General features: G+C 37.3%; 1 protein-coding gene and 1 long non-coding RNA gene across 2 annotated transcripts; one reads left to right on the top strand and one right to left on the bottom strand.

The window, feature by feature from the left end:
• Positions 1-169: 169 nt before the first annotated feature.
• On the bottom strand, positions 170-25,773 carry LOC5580068 (cell cycle control protein 50A). Its single transcript, XM_001654756.2, has 6 exons — positions 25,556-25,773; positions 25,120-25,253; positions 24,219-24,758; positions 1,471-1,606; positions 1,235-1,400; positions 170-1,171 (listed from the first exon to the last, which is right to left on the bottom strand). Exons 1-6 carry the CDS (start codon positions 25,605-25,607, stop codon positions 1,126-1,128), a joined length of 1,074 nt encoding a protein of 357 aa, XP_001654806.1. The 5' UTR covers positions 25,608-25,773; the 3' UTR covers positions 170-1,125.
• LOC110674809 lies at positions 18,637-19,268 on the top strand. Its single transcript, XR_002499218.1, has 2 exons — positions 18,637-19,060; positions 19,233-19,268. It is a non-coding gene; the product is annotated as an uncharacterized LOC110674809 (long non-coding RNA).
• Positions 25,774-27,168: the final 1,395 nt, after the last annotated feature.

The following is a 27,168-nucleotide window of genomic DNA, read 5'->3' as shown; positions in this document are numbered from 1 at the left end:
GAGAATCTGCCCCGGCTGGTCAATTTTTATACACAAATTTGCATGATAATGATGGTGATATGTCTCGTCTCTCTGGCTCGAAAGTCTTCGACTTCCGCGTTCTCTGTGGTGCGAAAACGGGTCTCGTGGGACGTCATCATCGACCAAAACAGCGACATCGATACGCGTCTTACCTACTTAACATTGATTTTTGACAAATTTATTCGCAGTATGTGAATGTGAAATGCTTATTCCTGTTCTTTCTAGTTTAGCTGCTTTTTATTCATGTATTTGGCATGGTTCTTTCTTCATTTTTTTTCATCGATGATGAAAAGCATTTCTGCAACTCTGCGTTCAGAACGATCTGCTCAAGGCCACTTTGAGAAATGTGTCTGTGTGAGAGTGTGTGATCTCTAAGGATTAACTTGCATTTGATTAAGAGTGCGTCTAACATTGTTCTTGGGGATATTATATATTACTATCAAGGATTAAAACTATCTTATCGGTTCACATCGATCTGTTTCCAGGAAAGGGTGACAAAATATATTTCTCTAGGGCTAACTTCAACCGCAATGGGGTCATCCGATGGGCGTGATTAAAAACTTTCAACAACGATATATGTATTCTCTACTCCAATGCATCTGTATAAGTGTAAGTGTTAAGTCGAGTGTGCAGGTGTTCTATCTTCTTTACTTCTTTCATATGTTTCACGTCTAGCACAGGTGTGAGCTAACGTCAATGATTTTTGATAATCTTTTTCGCAACACTGATGATTAATGACCGGTTCGATGAACAGCTATTTGGCTTTCAAACATTCTCATTTAAATTTTAAAGCATATGTTTTACAAAGAACGAACAAGAATACTGCATCTGCCAGACCAAAGTCGTTGCCTATAATAAACTTTCGATAAATAAGCACCTATTCGTATAAAAGTTAAAAATATAGTAGTTCTACACGGAAAAAAAGTACCATCATCACATTGCAGCGCGCGTCCTAATCCTTCATGATCAACCGATCCCAACTTAATCTAGGAAGCGAAAATTAACGAAAAACTCTTACCAAAACAATAGGAAACGTATATACGTAGTTTGCGAACGAAACAGCAGCAGAAATCGCTCAATTTAGCTGTTCAACGATAGTAACTCCTAGGTGTACGGCGTACGCTGGCTAACGCTGTTGATGCCGGAGGTACTAAAAATACAGAACAACTCTGGATCAAAACCACTCACTTGATTCCTACCTCGAAGAACTTACTTCTTGCTACACTTGATATGGATCACTAGCAGGACGATGCCCAGCAGGAGGCACACGCTTCCAACGATGATATACGCGAATCCTAGGAATGGATTCTTGCCTCCCAACAGCGAGGTCGTCGACAGGATGATCTTCTTGGTTCCATCGAACTCACTAACCGAGTAGGCTGAAAAGGAGGACATATCCAAAAAGTTATCATCCCATCTGGATATTTTGAACACTGGGGGCTAACTTACAGTAGTTGATTTTCAGCGTGTAGTTGCCCTTGCCGAGGCCGTTCTCGAAGTACTTCTTGTTGTGGTCGATGCGGCGGTGCAGCTTGCGGAAGCTGGGCAGCGCGGCCGTACGCATCCAAACGATGAGATCTTCGTTCTGCGGAAAAGGAAAATGTGGAAAGTTTAACGAGCAGTTCTTGTTTCAGTGCAGTGCGGTAATCGAAGGTAGCCCCCTTAAGCATTACGATAGCCCGAGGGGGCTAATTTCTCGCATTTCGTCTTTTGAAGTTATTCAGCGAGACTTCGTTGAGGGTGCTGGGTTAAATTTCCGCGATTCAAGGACCTTTTTGGGGTGGAAATTCTCAGGAATTCTAAGGGCACACAATTGGAAAATATACAACAGACAACTTTCCCTTACTTATCGATATCTCGATATCGAGATAGATAACCATACTAAAAGTTGGATCGCATTTGTACTGTGTTTGTGTTTTGTAACTCGACACCTCTCTAACCAAATTATGGAGTTAAGGAGAGTAGACCGTATCAGTTCATAACTGTGAAAGTGCTCTTAGAACACATATCGCTATCATTTATTCTTCATCTTCTTCTTCTTGGCATTACGTCCTCACAGGCTCTGTCTGCTTTTAGACTCAGTTTAGTGTTCAATGAGCACTTCCACGGTTATTAATTGAGAACTTTTTCTGCCAAAGGCGTCATTTTTGTGTTCTAGTGATAGGTACGATGACACTCTATGCCCAGGGAAGTCAAGGAAATTTCCATTACGAAAAGATCCTGGACCGACCGGGAATCTGACCCAGACACCTTTAGCATGGCTTTGCTTTGTAGTCGCGGACTCTTAACACTTGGCTAAGGAAGACCCCAACACTACAAGATGTCAAATATTTGATTGACATCTGACAGCATGCTGGTCGCTACTGAGTGTCTTAAAATAGAAGCTTTAGAGCCATCTGGCCTGAATAAAACCTAGGAAGAGACCGAACAGGGACTTTTGATTTCTTATAGAAGCTGACCAAACATTTCTCTAAGAATATTTCTAAGGCTTTTTCGGTATTTTTCGTGACATTACGACAAGCATTACTGACCGTAATTCTAAATGTATTTTTTTATAATTTCCTCTAAGAATTTGATTGAAAATAAAAAAAAATATTTTCCTGAAGCTTCTTTCAGATATTACTTCAACGATACTTTCAGAAGTTCATTTAGTGAAGGTTTCGCGAACATCCTAAGTAATTACTCCAGGAATTTCGTTTAAAATACCTGCAAGGATTTAATTTGGAATTTTCTATGGATAACCACAAAAATTCCTAAATTCCCTACACATCTACCATTGATTATTCCATCGATTTCTCTATGACTTTCTTCAGTTTAGAACACCACATCAATAATTTCTCCACAGTTTCTTGATATTTTCTTCGAAATTGTCGCTCGGGATTTCTTCAGGATTACAATCAGGAATGTATAGGATACCTTCGGGGATTGCTCCAGAGGTTCTTTAAGAAATTTCTCAAGGAAGTGTTCAAGCAGAGACGACACTAGGGATGTTGACGGCATCGAACTCTATCTTTCCGTTCACAGTCTATAGTGAGAAGTGAGATCATCTCACCGCAGACATTACCGGTCAACTGTGGTAACAGATATCATTGGCGATGATTTGTTGTGAAACGGAGAGGAAATAAAAACAAAAACAAACTTAAGGGGGCAGGATCCGTCATTGATTTAAGAATTTTCAAAAGCAGTTTTTTCGTTCAAAATCAAGAAAATTTACAGGAAAATGTGTTTACTGTATTCTGTTCCCCTACCGAAACACAGTGAACACATTTTCATCGAATAATTTTTAGTTTTGAACAGAAAAACTGCTTTTCAAGTTTCGATGATGACGATGATTACGATGACGGAGCGTTGATCGTTAATGATCTAAGATAGGAATTAGTTTTGTGTAGAAAACACTTTTTAAGTAGAAACGGCAGTTTAGGTGGATTTGCATAGTCACTCAAGATTTGTGCAATTGAAGAGAAGCAGCGGTGATCTGTTCCGAAAGCTCCGGGGTCCGAAAGATAAAAAATGGATTAGTTTAGACTGATCTGAAATTGTTTGAATCTAGAACTAGCGCTGGAAATCATCACATAAAGTGATGAAATTGTGGTAGGAAGGAGGAGTGAGGAAAAACTATTTCTTGTAAGTTAAGATACAAATGTTGTTAAATAAATCTGATTTTAGTTTGAGCTGATCGAAAAAAGGACTGCTACAGAAAAATATTTATTTCTTTACCAATTCCGAACAAGAGAAGTGAAAATTTTTCGAAAATATCTAGAGAATATTTTTAAAGCGTCCGGGAGTTAATTCTAAAGAAACTCCTGAAATAAAACTCGGATGAAACTTGTTTAAGTTCTAAGGACATCCAACACCTACATGATCTCTGAAAGCACTCCTGAACTATTGGATAAGTCTCAGAGGATTCCCTAGATGCATCGTATTTCTTAATAATAACCTGCTGGACTTGATGAAAGAATTTCATGAAAAAAATCAGACGAAATCCCTGAACGAATTTGTATAGGAGTGATCGGAGAATACTAATTACTAGACTACTTTTTGTAGAGCAAAATTAAAGGAAAAACAGCTAAAATATGCTGATAAAATCATAAAATGTCGCATAACTTATGATCTTGCTCTAGAAGCCATTTGGAATCGAGTGTTTAGCTCGTTGTTTTGAGTAAATGAATGGACAAAGATTAAAACTATCACAGATGGGACTTCTCTTTATCGTAATATTATTAAATAACGTGTAAATCCATTCGTTTGCTCAGTAGCAGCGAGCTACATACATGGTTACCAATGGCTTTTAGGGCAAGATCATAAATTGGCGAGAAATATGTTATTCTAACGTATCAATCGATGGATTGCACATTCTTCTAATATTGAACACAGACAAAATTGGAATGTATGAAATTCACGATTCATATAAAATTTCACTGCAAAAATTCTTGCACCAATAAAAGGAATACTGTTTCTTTAGTGGAGGTATGTTTTAAGCATGGTTCTTTCAATGGCGAAATCCATTAATTTCTTATGGGACCTAATACTTTGGGAACTCATTCACCACTATAGGTTTACCCTACTATTAACTGGTGTGAAAACTTTAATACAATCTTAAAGAGTCCATTCAGATTTTTTAATCTAGAAATGTTTGGAGCAAGTGCAGGAGTGATACCAGATTGAATTTATTAAGGAATTCCTGGAAGTGTTTTTCTGTGGAAATTTTGGAGCAATTCCTGAAAGTTACCTAGACAAATTGTCGTAGGCATTATTGTAGGGTTTCTTAGAAAAATCTCTTAACGAACTTCTTAAAAAAAAACTCTGGAGCAAACTCAGAAGGATTTTCTTACAAAAAAGCTATTCCTAGCTGAAAGATCCGTCGAATGGTTTCCAGTGATGCCTAAATAAATTTTCAAATAAATCATTCCAAGAGTTCCTATAGATATTCAACAAAATGTTACATCAGATATTTTCTATTCAACAGAGTCCTAAAATTTTTGATAAATTCTTGTTTTTAATACTTAACAAAATAACACGACAGAGCTTGCCTTTGCTATTACTTTAGCAGAATGACCCGTTCAAATAATGGCGGAACCTTGGCACTTTTGATCATATTTGACGTACACTTTCTAGAGAGACACCGAAAACAAAATACACCCCAAATTTGAGTTTGAACCAAGACGTGTGACATCTAAAAAAGGAAAAAATGTTTTTTGGACTTAAACCAACGAAAAACCAAAAAAATGAGTTTCTGGCATAAGTTTAAGCATTTGGTACTAAAATTGGAACAGGGCTTTAGAACCCTATTATTTATATAACTATGTTTAGATTTCTTCCGAAGTTTATTTTAAGAATGCCAATATTTGTTTACTAATTACTGCAATATATCATCAAAAAATTACCTACCAAGATATAAAAGGATTAGGGGCGAAATGGACACCTCTGAGAATATGCATAATTTATCAAAATTTCTTACACGGCTTGGCGGTATAAAAGTTTTTGGTTTGGTTCTATTGTCCTGAGAAATTTGACTTTATTTTTTTCCAACTTCAAATAGGTTTATAAGCAATAAGGCGATGGAATATTCTAGTTTTTGAGCGAAATAACTCAGAAATGTTTTTTTGTTAATGTGATAGAGGGGAGTCCTTTTACATACCTGAACGTTTGACACCCATTGATAATTTAGTTTTCACTAAATTCCACGAAAGTGTTAATTTTGCCCCGATATCTTTTTACCAGCCTTGTTTTCGACCCAATTTTTGTGTCGTTTTTCTGACAATTGATATATTTTTTCACAAAATGAATGAATGCAGCACGTCGTACTAACTACGAACTTGGAATCCAGCCGAGGGTAACTAAAGAATATTGTCATACTATGGTCTTAAAACAAGCAAGCAAATGCCCCTAATCCCCCTAATCATATTTATGGAGCAACTCATCATGATATTCTTCTTTCGGAAATAATACCTGGTAATTTATTAGCGATTATGCCAAATTATATCAGTTAAACCAACAATTCCTCATCAAACATATCATGAGATTTATACAAATTTTCATTATGAACAGATAGATACTGAAAACAACTTCAAGAACTCTTTTAGAGAGCTTTGCTCTTACATAATCTACACAAGCAACAACTCAAAAATAAATCTTCCAGCGCTTTCTTGAAAAATCTCTACAGAGTTTCCTGAGCAGTGCCTCCAGTAATTACTAAAAGTATTCTCAGAAATTTTTAGTAGTGAACTTATCTTGAGCAAAAACCTATTTTATATAGACGGATTTTACGCCAACTCAACAAAGGGATTGGCAGCACCCCTTCAGAATTCAATTAAACTTTCTGGGTGTGAAGACTATGTGAAACAAAGATACTTTACATACTTTGTTTTTTTTTTTTCAAAATCGATCTAGACTAACATTTGGAAAGGGTCAAAGTTTTTTTTAATCTTTTTTTTAAACCCGTATAACTCGAAAACGGTAAGGCCAACAAAAAAGTGTTGTATGGGGGACTGTCGTGAAATTTTCTGAAGTTTTCGAAAAAAATATTGAAAAAATAAGAAAACATTTATTACACTGAAAAAAAAAAAAATGATTCAAAACTTTAAAGTCAATTTAAAAAAACAGCCATTTCAGATTTTGATTGTTCTTAGGCAAAAAGTTTCGCAATCAATTAAGTTTACTAAAAGTCGTCCATACACAGCAAATTAGGCATATTTGAGGGAAAAAAGTTTTTCTAACAACGAATTTTTCAAGTCCAAAACTGATTTTTTTTAAGATTTTGTTCTAAACCGTCAAATATGATCGTGTTTTCAAGTGATAAATGAGTTTGAATCAGAAAATAGATTGTATTTTTTATTGAGAATAGGTAGAAAACGGAATTATACAGTGATTATGTTTTTTAAATGAAAGCAATCAATGGACTTCGCCTCTGCTTATGAGAAAATCAACTCCGACTAACAATCCGACGGATTTTTATATTACAGGAGAATTAATCTCGCTTTTAGAGGAGAGCGATAAAGAAGATGTAGTTTTTCAGCAATGGCTCACCACCGATCGCTGTAGAGTGCGTCGAGAAAGTCCGAAGAGTGCATCGAGAACGCCCGAGAAGTCGTCAGTTTTTTCCCTCTCGGGTGACGCGTTCTTTTCTGACGGGCAGTGCGTCGAGAAAGCCCGAGAAATCGTCATTATTTTTCCCTCTCAGGTGACGCGTTCTTTTCTGCCGGGCAGTGCGTCGAGAAAGTCCGAGAAGTCGTCAGTTTTTTCCCTCTCGGGTGACGCGTTCTTTTCTACCGGGCAGTGCGTCGAGAAAGTCTGAACAGTGCATCGAGAACGCCCGAGAAGTCGTCAGTTTTTTCCCTCTCGGGTGACGCGTTCTTTTCTGCCGGGCAGTGCGTCGAGAAAGCCCGAGAAACGTCATTATTTTTCCCTCTCAGGTGACGCGTTCTTTTCTGCCGGGCAGTGCGTCGAGAAAGTCCGAGAAGTCGTCAGTTTTTTCCCTCTCGGGTGACGCGTTCTTTTCTGCCGGGCAGTGCGTCGAGAAAGTCCGAACAGTGCATCGAGAACGCCCGAGAAGTCGTCAGTTTTTTCCCTCTCGGGTGACGCGTTCTTTTCTGCCGGGCAGTGCGTCGAGAAAGCCCGAGAAATCGTCATTATTTTTCCCTCTCAGGTGACGCGTTCTTTTCTGCCGGGCAGTGCGTCGAGAAAGTCCGAGAAGTCGTCAGTTTTTTTTTCCTCTCAGGTGACGCGTTTTTTTCTGAGTGCTTTTATATGGCCGAGCACACGAGTGAAGCTGAAAGTGGATTGTGGCTGCTCAATCAAGGATGAAGGATCAATCGGTGAGCTCGTTTCATGCCTTTTTTTTCAAGTCTATAAAATATGTATGACCGCACATTTAATCGTTACATAAATATGATTTTTCAACAAACTATGAATGGTTCGTCACTGTGAGTGTCGACATAAACTCTTATTCATAACTTTATTGTTTTATATTTTTTGTATTAAATCACTTACCTTTATTTTTATACATAAAAAAATGCTTTGAATGGTTTGGTCTGTGCTAGAAGTGTAGACTTGCAAAACGTTCATTTTATTCAAAAAACTTTGAATGGATCGCCACTGTAAGTGTCGGCATAAGAATATTATGTGATGGTCTAGCCAATCGATATTTTTTTTCAATTTGAGTAAAATATCCTGTAGGAATGTTGCTTTTAGCTATTTGTTCAACAAACTTTGAATGGTTCGTCACTTCAAGTAACGGCATTATTTTCTCTTACTTGAAAATTTTTCATGTCAATCGAAAATTTTATATTTCTAAGTATGTTTATATCTCACGAATAATCGTTTATCATGGTCTAATCGCTTATCAAAGTGAATCCTGTGACCCAACGATCCTCCCCATTAACAAACATCCCTCCCAGTAACCTTTGCGGAGATGCAGAGGCAAACACGGTCTCCAAATAGCAAAGGTTACACACTAACATTCCTTCCCCAAATCCCACCTGACTGCAAGGACGTGGCCGGCGCCGTTATTGACCCTGTATAAATAGAGGCACTGAATTATGCACATTGAAGAAGATTATGGCCAATCCCAGCCAAACTTCTAGTTGATTCTTTGTGCATTTTCACTGACTTCGGTCAATCACGGAATAGCAACCATTGATATGTGTAGTCAGTCTAAGCTAAGCTAAGCTAAGCTAATGGCTCACCACCGATCGCTGTAACTTAGAAACTATAATAAAGCCTGTTGAAGATTTTTTTTCGTGGAGAAAGTTGATAAGCTCATAACTCATGATTTTATTTGCAAAGAATAGTCTTCTTTTAAACTAAACAAAAAATACTCCTTAAAACAAGGTGCAATACTGGTAATTAGCAACTTTTCTGAAAATTATAGTTTTATCATACAAAACGCTGCTCAAGGATATCACTGGAATAATTCCCAAGCAACGATACACACATTCGAGAAATACCATAAAAAGATAATAAATTGGAAAACGTTAGTTTTATTATACTATCAGAAGTGTTGACCCATGACACAGTAGCAGTTCACCTATTTATTTCAAAATTTTGTTAAACAAAAAATAAATTTCTCAAAAGTTATTTTTATGTCAGCTCCATCTGCTCCATGCAGCTCATTATAAAAAATAAAGAAAAAAAAATGCCAGCTTATGTAATTTCAAGAAAATACATGGATTGGAAGCAGAGTTGCACTTTTTTGCCACATCCCACGGCAAAGGCCCCTGTGACGCTACTGGTGGCACTCTCAAGCGAATGGCGAAAAGAGCAAGTCTTGCAAAATACTATGGAAACAGAGAACTATTCGACTGGGCAGTGAAACAAACTGATACATGTATCACCAAATTAAATTTCTGTTATATATCTAATGAACAATATGTTGAAATGTCGAAGGAATTGGTGGAATTGTTTGATAAGGTTAAAACTGTCCCTGGTACCCAAAAATATCATTGTTTTATGCCTACTAGTGATACACAAATTGCAGCCAAACGGTATACCAATTCAGAGGATGAACCAAAAATATTCAATTTATTCAGTAAAGCCCAAAAATAATGTAAATATTCATGTGCAGATACTACAGGGGATAGGCAAAATGATTGAGATAGGCAAAATTTTGCCCAAATTCAAATGCTTATAACTTTATGAAAAATGGATGAAATTGGATGCATCTGGAAACAGTCGACGGCAAATTTGGTCCAGTTTTAGGAACTTCCTTGGCCATGCATATTGGCCACTGGACACCAGAGATGTTCCGGATTTTCTGAGGTCATGTCCAAATGTCATTTTTTCTGTCGCTTCTATTTTTGTGCGGTGTAAAGTTCGATAGATGTTTGCAATTTTCCTAGAAACTAGAACTAATAGGAAGTTGAATGCCACTGGACGCATTAAGATTGGTTGGAAATCTTCAGAAATATGACCATTTCCGTAAAACTGGTTCTTGAAAGCATGGTCAGTCATGTTTGTATTTCCAATCATGTTAATATTATACGGAGCTATATCCAACCCAACTAACATTCACTCATTTAACAAACACCATTATGGCAGTTTTATTCAGCATCATGTTTAATAACATTTTAATAATTTTCATGGCCAACCTTTGTTCAGGCGTTGTTCACACAAATTTGGAGAAACTTTAAAGCATGTCGTCGAATTCCAACTTTATTTTTCAGCTTTTAAAACGTTTTACAAGCATTTAATTCAGCTTTTATACGACTGGTCCAAAAATAATTAAAAACAAATAAAAAACAAAAAAATATTTTTCTGGCGCTTCAATTAAAATGTAGTGTACACAATTATCATGATATGACAACCATATTTAAAAATCGCCTGGATACTGGATTCGAACTCGAGACCTTCCGATCGTCAGCGGTATGCCTTGCCATCTGCGCCATCCTAGAATTGATGAACGAAATCGTCCAGTGCAAAATATAAACCTCTCATAGCTGAATATTGATCTTGTTTGAGCTTCTATTCGACATCGTCTAATCAACACATGGTACGCTGATCAACAACTGAACAAGCATATTATTCAGCTGATGTTTAGTGCTGATCCAAGCTGAGTTCAGTCGGCTATTTTTAGCGCACAGTGAGAAAATTTATGTCAATGATGGTCAAAAATAATGTTTATTTAGAGTAAAGTGGGGCAAAAGTTCGAGTGGGGTAAGAGTTTCTTTTTAAGATTTCCAGTTCAATTCAAAAAAAATCTTATAAATGTCATGGTGGGTCGAATGCTATTCAAGTAAGAGACTTTCAATCCAAATATCATAAAAATTGATTGAGATTTGGAAAAGTTATGGCTGTTTGTTGTTTTTCGACGTGAATATTGTAATTTTTGGTCAAACTTTCGTTGCATGGAACCAATTGAAGATAAAATATGTTTCAATATTTTATGTAAGGGCGTTTCTAGGCCTATCATAAGGTTGCTTTGAGGTGTATTAGTTTTTGCATAAATGCTTGAAAACAATTTTTGGCCCATAGTGGGGCAAAAGTTCGAATCAGCGGGGCAAAAGTTCGACCCATGTATAAAATCGCGGAAAAATTTACAAATTGCCTAAAATCCACATATTATTTTCAAATTTAGTTAAATTTGTCTGATCGTGTGAAAATTGTCACCAAAATTTTACATTTCCACATAGTTTTGTGAAAAACTGCTATTTTTGAGTATATTACAATTAACCCGGTTTTGGGCAATTTTTTGATGAAAATTTAGTGTGTATTTTTCGTCAAACTTAAGTTTACGGCTGGTGTAAAGTATGCCTATCATAAAAGGATCGATATTTTGTGTTTTAGCCAGCGAAATTTTGCCCCACACTAGATTCGAACTTTTGCCCCACCGGTGGGGCAAAAGTTCGAATAAGACAATTAATTTTGAAACTGTTATAACTAAAAATGGGTAAATATTTTGACACAAGTTTGTTTAGCAAAATTCTAGCCAATATGTTGAAGCTTCACTGTATGGTATTTGTTTTGTTTTAACTGCTATTGTTTTCCTGGAAACATTGATTATACCACTAAGGTCGAACTTTTGCCCCACCTTACTCTACACAACGTGAAATCAGTCTGAAATGATTAAGGTGAATATGTATCGAAGCCAAACCTCAAAATTTTCAAGAGCACAAATCTAGAGAACCAGACAGTGCAGCGGTTCGAGCTGAAAACATAATCGATTGGTCACACGCTGGTGGTGACCAATCGATTAAGTTTTCAGCTTGAACGGATGTTTAGTTCTCTAGATAAATGTTCTTGAAAATTTGAGGTTTGGCTTCGATGCATCTTCACCTTAATTTAATTTGATAATAAGTTTTAGTTTGTTCAAAACTTCAATTTGAATGATTCATTAACTTAAATTGAAATTCATTTTTTTATAAATTATATTTGTATTAATTAGTTATATTATTGATTAGTATTTTTCATAAACCTATTATGAATATATTTAAACCATTTGAAGTGTTCTGAGGACTATACGCCTGAATAGAAAAATGTTCGAATGACGCGTGGGATTTTCTTCAGAAATGTTCAAGTAAATCATTTTTCTTAGATCGCACTATTCAGTTGGGAAGAAATGTCATTTTCAATGTAGCTCACTATAGATATTTATTTAATCAATTCTGTCAAAGAAATTTCCACTTTTCTTGTACGGAACAACGTCCCGAGCTGGCGAAAAAAGCCTAGCAATAGCTAATTATAAATTGAATAGCAGAAAGTGATAATAACCTGAGAGATATAATATATAAAAAATCTGGAAACGATATCTAAAATTAACTACATACAAAAAACAAACAAAATTTTGATGTTGTCTTCAGATCTTTTATGTCAATCAAGTCAATAACACGCTATGTTTGTCAGTACTTCGCTCCTACTAGGAACACTTAGCTCAAATGTTTGTTTTTGTTTTTCAAAATAATTTTACATTTCTGGAGGCTGACCATGTTTATTTTCTGAACGACTATTCAAAAAGTTTTGAGAAAGCATAAGTTATAAGCTTTGAAATGCATTCGGAACTTAACACGCATTTCGGATATTTTGTCCATTTTGTGAAATTTAGCTATAGTGTGATCGATTTTACAAGGCTTATTTATCGCTGAACAATGTGTTTGTCAATCCTCTATTGGATCAACTGTTCTTATAATATACCGAAGCTGAATTAGGATTTTATAAGATACTTATTCAGCTCTTATTCATGATTATGTTAAACATGTGGTAATAGCTGAAGTGCGATGCAAGTAAAACGTTAGTTCGTCTTCTGAATATCCTTTTATACATATACATTTGTTTAGTGGAATATTGGCTTTTTAATTGGGGGAAACATGTCTTGATCAGCTCATTAGTAAAACAATCTTCACTAGTCGAATGAGAATCTTTGGAAACGTTTAATAAGTTGCGATTCAACTTTTGTTTATTCTAATGCATAACGTTGAACATTGACCTCAGTTTGAAAAAGCACCTTCTCAGCTCTTTATAGAGCAAAATTTTTATTCAGCTGTCATTACCATTATTGAACAATAATTAAACATGCATGCTTGTTTGTGGCTCTGAATTGTTAGTTGAGAAGCGCACACTAACCTTAAAAATGATGATTCCTGCAGCATATTCAGAACCTTTAGATGCACAGACTACACTATAAAAGGTACCAAGTACCCTGGGGGAAGTGGTCAATTAGGAACATATCCGGAACCATATCAATATGGGCATCAAACTTCATGATTTTCAAAGTTTATGCTTTCCGAAGCATTTCCAGCATCACCGGCTGCCATGACCACTTTATAGTAGGTTCCAGGTGCCCCGGGGAATGTGGCCGATTCGGAACATGTCCGTTCATCTGTTTAGAATCACATTCTACCATAAACAGTAAGATCCATGGGACTTGGAAAATGGCGATCATTTTCAGAACCACATGATGTAATAACCACTCTATACTAGATTCCAGGGGCTCCTAGAGATGTGGCCAATTCGAAACATGACCTCATCCCCCAGGGCCCATGGAACCTACTATACAGTGGTCATATAAATAAGTTGCGCTGTAAATACTTCTATTAGCATCACCTTCAAAAATCTTGATGTTTATACCCATATTGATGTGTTTTCGGGCATGTTTTGAATTGGCCACATCCCCCGGGGCACCTGGAACCTACTATAAAGTGGTCATGGCAGCCGGTGATGCTGGAAATGCTTCGGAAAGCATAACCTTTGAAAATCATGAAGTTTGATGCCCATATTGATATGGTTCCGGATATGTTCCTAATTGACCACTTCCCCCGGGGTACCTGGAACCTTCTATAGAGTGGTCTGTGCATCTAATGGTTCTGAATACGCTGCAGGAAACATCATTTTTAAGGTTGCTGTCCGCTTGGATATAGCTCCGGATAATATTTACATGATTTGAAATACAAACATGACTGACCATGCTTTCCGGAACCAGTTTTACGGAAATGGTCATATTTCTGAAGATTTCCAACCAATCTTAATGCGTCCAGTGGCATTCAACTTCCTATTAGTTCTAGTTTCTAGGAAAATTGCAAACATCTATCGAACTTTACACCGCACAAAAATAGAAGCGACAGAAAAAAATGACATTTGGACATGACCTCAGAAAATCCGGAACATCTCCGGTGTCCAGTGGCCAATATGCATGGCCAAGGAAGTTGCTAAAACTGGACCAAATTTGCCGTCGACTGCTTCCAGATGCATCCAATTTCATCCATTTTTCATAAAGTTATAAGCATTTGAATTTGGGCAAAATTTTGCCTATCTCAATCATTTTGCCTATCCCCTGTACGTTTTAGGATATACAGTGGGATTCCGTTTTTGGCAACAAAGTCGAAATTTTCAGTTGCCAAAAACGGAACCGTGCCAAAATCGGAACCCTTATTTTAAATTTTATTTTTCAACTATAGGTTTTGAAAACATCATTAGAATGTTATTACATCATCCTTGTGGAACCATATGGCATCAAGACTTCAGAACGGTTCACTTCGAAGCAGTTTTCCGTAATATTATGCTATGCTATGAATCTATAGCGCCGTGATGTTAATTGTGACAAACGTTCTACATTCTTACTTTTTAAGCCTCAATGTATCAAGGATTTTCAGAAGCTTTATGTACACTATTTGTATGAGTAGACCAGGTCAAATCAATAATCGCAAAAGTGACCTTTATATAAGAACTGAGCATTTTCCTAAAACTTTGTAAGAATACAACAAAAAAATACTGTTTTCATACAAAGACGTATTTACAAAACAAATGCGCTGGGTATTGCAAAACGGCATGAGTTTTTTTTTTATTTAATGATATTGAAAATCAGTTTAACTTTAAGGCTTTAGCGTAAAATTTTACAATATTCGGTAAGTTTAGAATACCCTCTTTTAATTTATGTTTCTGATAAAGTAAAGCATTTCATAACTAATGATTGACTGCAATCAAAATGGCAAACATAAACAACTAAAAAAAGTAATCTACAAGAAACCGCTAGGGCTCAGAAGCATTTTGTTAGGAATATTGCTGCAATATTTCCGAAAATTCTCAAGTCTTCAATGAAAATTTTCAAAAATTCATTATTCTTAGGCTACCACTAGCACTCCTCAAATTTCTCTGGAAACCTTTCCAAAATCTACAAGATTTTGCCAGAAATATTCAAAATACCACTACAAATCCACATTATCCAGCTAGGAATTACCAGGATGCCCTTGAAACCCCTTCGGACTTAATCCTCAATAACAATATATTCTCAGGATCCCGCAAGAAACCCTCAGTGTTCGCTAGGAATCTGCAGACATTCTCAAGAATCCGTTAAAATTTCTGAGAAGTCCCTTATGAACTAAGAACTCCATAAGGATTCTCCAGGGTTCAGTTAGGAAATTCATAGTCCCAGCTCGCAAGGAACATTTTAATTATATTGAGACCCGTATTCTTGATTCAAAATCTTGTATCAAACACATCTCTTAACAAATCTAACGTCTTAAAGAATCTCTAACAAATAGGGAAAGAAGCTCGTAGAAAGATTAAACATTAAAACCACAAACAAAATACTCTCAATCGTTTTTATCGCACGCTTCAATGATATTTTTGAGAATAAAGTTTAGTTTGGACTGTGTTTGCATTCGTTTTGGTGTAGGTATTGAATGGAACATTAGAATTCTTAAAACATAATATACAATATAGTAAGATGTATACTTTTTTATGGATTATATATTGACACTTCTGCAATTCACTAAAATAACGCAATTTATTTAATGAAATTCCTCAAAAATTATGAGCACGACATTTTGCTGTATTTGCATCTATTACTGCGGTTTGTTCTTCATACGCAATAATTGTAACTTCATAATAATAAGAACAGTGAGCTGAAAAGGTGAGACAAAATTTAAAGTGTGAGTCATAGCCCTTATGTGCTTGTGTTTTGTTCAAACAAGCTGTTCCAAATCTGAAGAGAAGTGTTTTAGTGTATCACCAACTGGCAGACTTAAGTGGGCTGGTCACTCAGTATGAATGCCTAAGATATTAATCTCTAGTTGAGATGCTGGTGGAGATTAATGGCCTCATGAAACGCTGCGAATACATGACCAATGACCATTCTGAAGTAAATTAGCACGTACGGGAGCTCTTAGTTGTTAATGATATTTTGAGGAATATCGACGAAAATAGAGCTCCAGAATGTAATCGGTGCGTATTTTACCTGCCATTCAGATAAATAAAGCAACAGACACGATAATATTTACAAAAAAATACAAATTTATATGGTATTCAAAAATGTTGCCAAAAACGGATCCATTTTGTTGCCAAAATCGGGGGGTGCCAAAAATGGAGCATGCCAAAAACGGAGCATGCCAAAAACGGAATCCCACTGTATAGCAATAATAAAAATAATAATACATGATAAAAACAAACCACGATTTTTTTTCTTAAGCATAATATTGACCCTTTCCAGACACCAGTTAAGATTGGCTTTGACCAAATAAGAAATGAAATATTATTGTGATATCTTTCAAACCATAAAAAACCCATCGGATTATTACACGGAGTTGCACTTCCACAGTTATTAACTGAGAGCTTACTATGCCAATGACCATTTTTGCATGCGTATATCGTGTGGCAGGTACGAAGATACTCTATGCCCTGGGAAGTCGAGAAAATTTCCAACCCGAAAAGATCCTCGACCGGTGGGATTCGAACCCACGACCCTCAGCTTGGTCTTGCTGAATAACTGCGCGTTTACCGCTACGGCTATCTGGGCCCCAATATTACTTCAGGTATTTTATATTAAACTCTTTAAACAACTATATTCAGGTTTCCCTGGTTTATTTCAAGAATACTGTAATTACTTCCCTATATCATCTAATTCTGCCACAATAGATAAAAAAAAACAATCAACAGGAAAAGAAGAGCAACGAAAAGTAACTTTTGAACATCGAAAATATTATGAAACTTGTTTTTTTGTTGTTTAGGTTGTGGGCTTCGTAGCCGTGCGGTTAGTGTCACCAAGGCATTTAGCCGCATCGTGCTAAGGAGTGTGGGTTCGATTCCCGCCTCAGGCCGTAAAACTTTTCGACAGGAATGTTTTCCGACTGTGCCACTGGGCGTTGCATGCTAGTCCGTTGTCTAGTGTGGTGCTTCCTTCAAAGGGCAAATAGCCCACTGGGAGCATTTAACGTGTAGTGTCTTTTTTATATAAGTATTCTTTGATACGTATAAGTTGAGTTTCATGGTATATTAAGTAAATAAATCGTCATACAAGCTGATAAAATTGCATGCAAGATGACAAACGATGCGTTTTCAACTGCCCATATCTCAAAAACAAGACGTGCTTTGAAACGACAATGGATTCAAACAACCTCAAATAAACTAAAGGGATGGTACACAAATTATGTCACGGTAAATTGCAACTTTTTCCACCTTTGTCACGTTTTTTGTATGAGTCTTCCGAAAATTGTGTAAGGCTTGTCACGCTTGGCTAGACCCCTCCCTCCCCTTGGAGCGTGACGTAATTTGTGAATGACCCCAAATAGCCATATTGAGACAAACTATGAATCATTAAAATAATCAAATCGGCCGCTTTTAAATGCATGGATAGCGCCACCGTATACTATAGTCTTGTGTGTTTGACAGAACATCAATGATGCCACAATTTTTAGTCCCATATACGGTTGTGTCGCTGTTTTGATGCGGTGAGTGCCAAATGAATGATCTACAATGATCCATCGAAAAATCATATCGGAAGTCTTAAAGAAATTGCTCCAAGACTTAATCATGCAAGGATTCCTTGATTTCTGTTAGTCTAAAGCTACCATTCTGAAAATGTCTGAGGAATCTTATAAGTATTTCTCGCAATGCCCAGAAATTTCTCAAACAAAATCTCTAGTGATCTAGCATATCATCAGCATTTCTCTAGAGTTTGTGTTATGATCTCTACCTAAGGATAACTTTAGATCTATTTAGGCCGAACAACGTCACCACCAAGCTCTAAAAAAATCATGGAAAATTGTGTAAAGATTCGAATCAATCATCAGCACCGCCAACACAAACAGCCGGACATACAAACTCGATTCGACAATACGATGTCACTATTGAACGTCAAAATACATTAGCACACAAAGCAATGCTAGCAACAAATGATAACTTTTGATGTCGACACGACACCAGCGCCCAGATGGGGCCCAGATAGCCGTAGCGGTAAACGCGCAGCTATTCAGCAAGACCAAGCTGAGGGTCGTGGGTTCGAATCCCACCGGTCGAGGATCTTTTCGGGTTGGAAATTTTCTCGACTTCCCAGGGCATAGAGTATCATCGTACCTGCCACACGATATTACGCATGCAAAAATGGTCATTGGCATGGTAAGCTCTCAGTTAATAACTGTGGAAGTGCTCATAAGAACACTAAGCTGAGAAGCAGGCTCTGTCCCAGTAGGGACGTAACGCCAGAAAGAAGAAGAAGAACGACACCAGCGCCAAAGTGTATAAAGTGACAAAATTGATGCCTATCCAATCTCCCTGGGCAAAGGCACAACCTTGTGATCAGCTTGACTGCTGTCAGGTCTCGGGGCTTAAATGTATCTTTACTCTGAAGAGAAAGATGCACACTAGTGGTGCCAATGGTGATTATAATCAAGAGTGTTTTGTAATGAACACTATTGATTAGCATCACCGAGAACCGATACTCTACGTGGTCTATGATGAAGCGGTCCTTGTTTGTTTTTTCTATACGTTTTTTTATTTATGCTTCCAGACACTCATCCGGTAACAGTTTAATCAAAACCTCCTAACATTGAAGAAATCGTGCTGAACAGGAACACGCATCGACGTACAAGGATACAACAGAATCTTATTAAACCCGTTTCTTTTACTAATAATACCACTATTTACTAATTTACTAATTATATCATTCTCTTCTCGTCAACAAGCGTCATTTCAGGATTAGGGTTTTCATTATAGCATTGAATATACTATAAGAATGCCGTCAGACTAAAAAAACGTGTGACTAATCGCTATCTCTATTTATAGGTACCCGTAACCGTGAATAGGAATAGTAACTCATGAGAAAAATACTAGGATATAAGTGAGTACGAACTAATCACTAACACCCCCCTAACACTGAAAAGGTAAGCACATATTATATTCACATGTTATTTATAACACCAAATTATCAGAGATTACTACAATTTTAATAATCTGATAGTGTCGGTTAGAGTTTTCAAACAACGTAAAGAACAAATTTCTTCTTATAACAGATCCTAGTAATGACATATTATCGGCGCGGTAAAAAATAGAAACAGTTTATTCGCTGAGGTTGAATTTTTGTAAGTGTAAGTGATTATAGTATAATCTGTACTTGTGATTGCTGTGCGATGCGCTTCGTTGTTGCAGGACATTGTTCTCATTATTATACGGCCTTCAGCCCTCGGCGGGATCACCTTAAGAAGATATATGAATAATTCCGTAGCTGGTTCTGATCATGTTACTAAGAAAATAGTGATAATGTGATAATTAGTGATCCTTTATAGAGAGATAAGCGGATGTAAAATGGAATGATTTGGCAACAGACCAGCAGTGCTGATTTTGCTCAGCGTCGAGAATAATATTTTAACACGGACATGACTTCCTCATTGCTAAAAAGTTGATTTTGTTTCGTTATAGATCTTTGAGCTACATATCCAAACTAATAAACAGCCGAAAAAATCAACTACTAATAATCGCATTGACAAAAATTTAAAAAAGAGAAATATTTCATTTTTTTGCTTCATGCAAAATTACTTTTACCGAAATAATTTCAAACGGATTACATTACTCTTCAAGAAAAGTTCAAAACAAACATAACGCATGTACGTTTGGCTCACACTTTGACAGCTCTCGCTGCTCGATTGGCTCACACTTTGACAGAAATGTCAGCTTCCGCGAATCTCTCTTATAAAGGATTACTAGTGATAATATAGTGAGATGACGTTATTGTGTCGAATAATTTTGTGTGGTTAATGGTAGTAAGCTACTAAGGTTGTGATTATTATAGTGATGATAGTTTGTGATATTTTGAATATTAGTGATTAAGAAACGAGAATCCTACTTTTATTATAATGAAGATAATGATATTAGTGTTGATGTGATTTATTTATTACAGTGATTATTTTTAATGAGAAGTTTTATACTTTAAACTTGATGAAGCAGTAGTATTGTATTGTGGCTGGGTTATAGATGTGACGTTAATAATAAAATGAATATGGATAATGGTGACGTTGTTAGTAGAAATTCTGTTGATAATGAAGATGGTGATATCAACACCAGTGAATAGTGTTATGAAGTAATCTAATAGTTATCAAGTGAAGTGATAGTGTGAAAAGAACGTTTCCCACCTTCTACCGTAACCTTCTGAGACAGATCGCAACAGTGTCTTCTTGGAAGCCATCTTTCCGTGCACGTCTGGTGAACTGCTTCAGAAGGATTACGTCCTCTTTACTACCTGAAGTCTAGTTTAGAGCTTTGAACAGTATTCACTGTACGGCTAGCAACAAAAAAAAAAAAAAAAAAAATGATGCCTATCCAATCTGATGACAGCGCCGCATAACTAGGGAGTCGATGCCGGTTATGGACCCTTTGCGTATTATGGACCCCCTACAGAAAAACATAAAATTAACACTCAAAGCAACTTTATTCCTATGAAAATCCACCGGGGGAACTTCGATTACATTGTTAGTCAGCAGTTTCATGCAAAACATTTGGTTTGAGACGCATAAATACAGATATTTGAACAGTTTTGTAAATTAAACCACACAAGAGGGTCCATAATACGCATTTCTAGGTGGGTCCATAATAGGCTCGTCGGCAGCGAGCCGGATTACATGGGAATCAAATGAAGGGTCCATAATACGCAACGTCAAATTTGTAAACAATCCTATTATGGACCCCGGGAGGGTCCATAATAGGCATTCGGACAACAGTTTTTCAAATGGATATTTCGCTGGAAAAATCGAATGATTTTGTATGTTTCATAGACGTACTTTGAAGTTAAGACATTGAATTTGTTGTTAGACTCCACAAAACGTATATGCATCTGAGATATCATTGCGGAAAAGCGTCTAGAATGAATTTCAGCTACTAAGGGGTCCATTACTAGCATTGAAACCCTACTCGAATGGTCAGTATAAAACTTTACGAACGCTAACGATTAAAGATGAACGTCTGTTCTCTGTGTTATCAGCTTAAACGAATGTTCAGTTCTCTAGATTTGTGTTCTTCAAAATTTTAGGGTACGGCTTCGATTCATTTTCAAACGGAAAGCATAAAATAAAAAAATCAGAAAAAAAAATTAAAACGTGGGTAGGGCAAATCGACCATTGTAACGGCCATCTTTGGATTCCGATATGTTTCACCTTAAGCAGCTTTTTTTCGATAGGCAAACAAATTACGAAAAACAAGAACATCCATTTATCGTAATAGGATCCGAAAATTTTTGATTTTATTTACCCGACTTGACTTGCGATTCACGGCAGTATAGTCCTGAGTGAAAGCAAGAATACTAAACCCCCACCGCTCAGCGAATTCTAAACGGATTCAAATGATTTTTTTGTCAGTAGAGTAGAGTGGGGCAAAAGTTCGAGTGGGGTAAGAGTTTCTTTTTAAGATTTCCAGATCAATTCAAAACAAATCTTATAAATGTCATGGTGGTTCGAATGCTATTCAAGTAAGAGACTTTCACTCCAAATATCATAAAAATCGATTGAGATTTGGAAAAGTTATGGCTATTTGTTGTTTTTCGACGTGAATATTGTAATTTTTGATCAAACTTTCGTTGCATGGAACCAAATGAAGATAAAATCTTTTTCAATATTTTATGTAACGGCGTTTCTAGGCCTATCATAAGGTTGCTTTGAGGTGTATTAGATTTTGCATAGATGCTTGAAAACAATTTTTGGCCCATAGTGGGGCAAAAGTTCGAATCAGCGGGGCAAAAGTTCGACCCATGTATAAAATCACGGGAAAATTTGCAAATTGCCTAAAATCCACATATGATCTTCAAATTCAGTTAAATTTGTCTGATCGTGTGAAAATTGTCACCAAAATTTTTCATTTTCACATAGTTTTGTGAAAAACTGCTATTTTTAAGTATATTACAATTAACCCGGTTTTGGGCAATTTTTTGATGAAAATTTAGTGTGTATTTTTCGTCAAACTTAAGTTTACGGCTGGTGTAAAGTATGCCTATCATAAAAGGATCGATATTTTGTGTTTTTGCCAGCGAACTTTTGCCCCACACTAGATTCGAACTCTTGCCCCACCGGTGGGGCAAAAGTTCGAATAAGACAATTAATTTTGAAACTGTTATAACTAAAAATGGGTAAATATTTTGACACAAATTAGTTCAGCAAAATTATAGCCAATACGTTGAAGATTCAATGTATGGTGTTTGTTTTGTTTCAACTGCTTTGAAACTTTGATTATACCACTAAGGTCGAACTTTTGCCCCACCTTACTCTATACTGGCACACTTAACTAGTTTCTACAAGTGGCCAGAGGAACTATGGAATATTCATGTGGCCGGAGTTATTCCGGTGGGTAACTGGGTCAAGTCGGGTAAAAAACGGCTATTTTTTGGGACATGCCCAGTTATCTTTATTTATTTGTAATGACATTCATTCAGATTGGCATAAATCATTAAGATCTGATATTCAATATTATAAATAAAGAGTTTCGGACCGTTTAGGTAGAATATCCTGTACAGAGATCAAACATAATAGTTCACTTAAACGCGTTCCCATAAGCTTGGTACAGATATTTAGATACAAATTGGCCACTTTATCTTAAATTACAAGAGTCCCGGGAGCAGAAAATGGACATTTGTAGGATCAATCAAATGCAGGATACATGGTTATGCAAAACAATCGTTTCTCAAAAGGTTTACGTTTCTCAAAAGGTTTAGTTGCGATTTTCTTAAAATACCTTGATGTAGTGGCCACATTATAGCCGATTCCGGACATCTGTGACTTGAAATTTGCCTACCTCTAGGAGTATGAACACACATCACCCTTTTCACCCGACCTGACCCAGTGACCCACCGAAATAGCTCCGGCCATGGCAACATTCTCGAGATCCTCTGGCCACTTTTCGTAACTAGATATATGTATTAGTATGCTGACAAAAAAAAACGATTGAAATCCGTTATTTATTCGCTGAGCGAGTTGAGTTTTAGTTGTGTTTCATTCACTCAGGCCTATACGAGTTAAACAACACGATGGAGAGTGTTCTTGCTACTACTTTGACAAACTATCAAGCTCCAATAATGGCGATGTCATATCTAAACTTTAATTTTAAAAATAAATCCAAATTTGAACATTGACACTTTTGATCTTATTTGTCGTTCATTTAGCCGACAAAAAGGCCACAGGGGTTCAACTTGTTAACACTAGGGTGGTTCCTATCTGACATTCGGAAAGGGACACGGAATACAAAACAACCCAAACCCAATATTTAATATTTTAGTTTACACCAAGGGGTGTAACAAAATCTCAAAAACCGAAAAACATGTTTTTTTGCTTAGTTCAACGAAAAATAATAAAAAACAATTGCAGCATGAATTTTATCCATAGATGATGTTTTAGAGAATTACTTCAATAGTTTCGGCAGGAATTTCATTCACAGTTATTTTGATGGTTTCTCTGAAATTCAGCAATTTCTCTATAGATGCAGAATTTTATTTATTTTTGAGAATATTAAAAAAAAAATCCCTAGAAATTCTGATGAAAGTTTTTTCTTATGAATTAGAGAATTTCTGTGTAATCTTTGTTGTTGTTCATGAAAGCTTCTGTGATATATGGACAAACTTATGTGAGAATCTTTTAATCCTTAAGTGTGTTGCATCAAGCATCAGTAGAGAAATATGTGGCAGAATGATCTTTAGATAAATTCCTGGAGGAATACCAATTTTCTCATAGAATATTTAGAGAAAATAATAACGGTAGTGGTAATTTCATTATGAATAGTAGATATTGCAAAACATTGTTCGAAGAACTTTTAAAACATTACTACACGCTCAATCACAATTTGCTTGTTAGGTAATTTTGTATACTGGTTACGAATTGTAAATCATAAAAAATACCGAACTTTCAGCATTTTGATTGAAAACTTCTGAGGTTCAGTAATAACCCCCTTCCAATTTACAATGAATATCGACTCCAAATTTCAGTAGACCTCGAATAATGTGCGACCAATCCCAGCATAACTCTCACCTGAAATCCATTATTGTCCGGATTCTGCGGATCCAAATTCCACAGATCGGTCCTCCAGTCCCTCGGCCGGGAGAATCCCTTCAGCGCCTCCTGAAGGTCACCCTCCGGATTGCGGAACTTGATCTTCCGATCCGAGGGCCACGCGATCTCGGTCCTCAACAGCGGCACCGGCCCGTACTTTTCCGACGTCAGCTCGAACGTGTCACTGAACAGTGAGTTGGCAATCGCTCCGCAAGGGGCCACCGGCCGGCTCGGATCGTCATCCACGTACGCAAACGGAGCACAATCGCTCGAAGGGGTCATCGAGAGGCGCCCCAACAGCTGGTCGTCATCCCGCGATTTCACGTATCGCCGATGGTTCTGGTAGTAGTTTGTGAGGCCGTAGTACATGTACACCTTGCCGAGGAAATCCTTCTCCAGGGTGAAGTTTACGACGCATTCGCATTCGTCCGCTTCCTTGGCGCTCAGCACTTCCGAGCAGGTGCGATTCAAGGACCCATACTGGACGCATTTGGTGTAATCGTAGACGAACTCTGTGATCTGGAATGGAAGAAAGCATTAGAAAGGACTGCTAGTCGAGTGTGACACAAGTCTCTAAAAAGTTTCTATTTTTATTAGAAGGTTAGTGTTCAATGAGCACTTCCACAGTTATTAGCTTTCTTTGCCAAAGTTGCCATTTTCGCATTCGTATATCGTGTGGCAGGTACGAAGTCAAGGAAATTTTCATTACGAAGAGATCCTGGACCGACCGGGAATCGAATCCAGACATCTTCAGCATGGCTTTGCTTTGTAGCCACTCGGCTAAGAAAGGCCGCGCAAAAAAAAGAGGCCTGCTACCAGTAATTCATGGAGGTCCCTTTAAAACAAGATTGTAAACATAGAAGAATTGGATTATACTTACGGCATTAGAAAAGTAGAGCAGAGCCACCCCAACGGGAATAAAGGCGATTCCGATGACGAAGAACGCCGGGAGGACGGTTCCAGCGGTGAGCACAGGTTGCCATGCCGGAAGTCGTTGCTGTTTGAAGGCGGAGTCTGTCGAGAAATCAATAACATTAAGCAATATAGGTATACATAGATATAAAGTTTTGACTAGAGTTCAAGGCTATGAGTCATACCAGGTCAAATCGATAAAGCCCAAATTGTCTTAACCAATTTGACTCAAGTACATCAAATAGCTATCTTATCTATTTCCTCGAACTACACGTTACATTCTATACCAACATTAGAACTCAGTGAATCACACAAAAGGATTCCATCCAAAGACAAATTCCTCAAGAAAAATCAATAACCACTTCCTTGTTTGCAATCATCCAGCAGCAGAACAAGCCACTCACCTGAAGGTCGTTTGGATTTCGGGATGTCCCCGCCGTCCACCGTGTCCGGCATCGCGAGACCTGCTTCTGCTGCTGCTATTGGAGCGCTTCCAGGAAGCTATCTGGAACGGAGTTGGGGATTTTTCCACGCAAAAATGTACACTGTTTTCCGATTCGTGTTTGCTTTTGCTGACTGATGTTGAAAAAAAGTGACGAAGTTTTTCTCGCAGAGGAAAAAATATCGATCTTTTTGACAGTTGACGGATGGGGCGATCAAAACAATGAAGAGGCTTTTTCGGAACAGGGGTGGGCAGTAAAAAGCAAGAAGTTTATATGAATCTCATAAGGTAGGAACATTCAATTTCAGAACAGCTCTTCCACATACAGTGGGCACTAGACTGATGCAAATTTTGATGTTTTTGCTCCCCTTTGTTTAAACGATGTCAATTATGATGAAAATGATCCTCCCAAAATTCGAAGTGATTCTTGTTAGAAACTAGAATTAGTAGACCAGTTTTGAATATGCTCTGGCAGTAGGCCATGAAAATTTGAATTGTATTATATATACCACTCTCTCTCTTTATCCAATAAACCTTGTACTAGTTGACATCGTGTTTCTTATCAGGTTCTGGGCTCTCCGCGTAACCATAGCAACAGCGAGTAAGTACGCCGCAATCGGCGGGTGAAAATTTTTTTTCGCGCGTGTGGCGAGTAAGTTTTTCGGTAGCGTGGTTTCGTCGTTTTTCAAAATCGGAAAATTTCGCGAAAACGGAAATGGAGGAAGACAGAACGCAGCGCGTGTACCTGTTCGACGGGACAAATTTCTCAAATAGACCATTTCCGTGAAAAATTTTTATTGGCTTATATGCTTTCTGTCAATTTACTGAACAGACTTTCCCAAGGAACCGATATGTTTTGAAGCCTCTAACTATTAGAAAACAATGAAAAACTTGCGGCACGTTAGTTCACCCCTCGGTCCCCTACAATTTATTTCTCTCCGATTTTTATGCGACCCCTTTTTGCCCTATGATTTTTTCTCCACGTCGTGGTGAATATTTGATCAGCTGATTCGGATCAATCATGATAGAGAGAGTGTACATGGTGACATCACGGACAAGTTTTCATCTTAGTCCCTCTTCCATTAACTTGTATTGACTGTCCCGCTCTTTGACTTTCCTGCTGAAATTGTTTTTTTTTTATAAGGAGTTGCCATTCACTGCTGGAAATGTTGGAGTTTCGAGGTTATGTCAGGCGTACAACCATCTATAGGGCACTTGCAGCCTTTGTTTAGTGTGCCCAACGGACCCCTTTGATTTTGCTGGGAAACGTTTCGTAACGTGTTTTCCGTTTCAAACCGTTACCCAGCAAAATCAAAGGGAACCGTTGGGCACACTTTTGTTTGCTGCAAGCGCCCTATAGCTTTATTCATGTTTCAATACGTTATATATTAGATGCTGTTTTGGTTTGCTGGTGACTAATTTGGTGAAAGCGAAAGATCACGACGAAATCTTTCGCGATCATACCATCTCCTTTGCCCGCAGCTGCTCCGATTGGATATATACGAAGAATTTTTCTCTCTTCCGGTTTTGTGGTCGACCGGGGGCTGGCGATGAGCGTCGCACCATAATGTTTTG

Source organism: Aedes aegypti, chromosome 1 (genome assembly GCF_002204515.2).
Source record: "Aedes aegypti strain LVP_AGWG chromosome 1, AaegL5.0 Primary Assembly, whole genome shotgun sequence".
In the NCBI taxonomy this organism is placed as follows: Eukaryota; Metazoa; Arthropoda; class Insecta; order Diptera; family Culicidae; genus Aedes; species Aedes aegypti.
The sequence above is the reverse complement of the archived record's forward strand: the minus strand, read 5'-3'. Positions and strand labels throughout refer to the sequence as shown.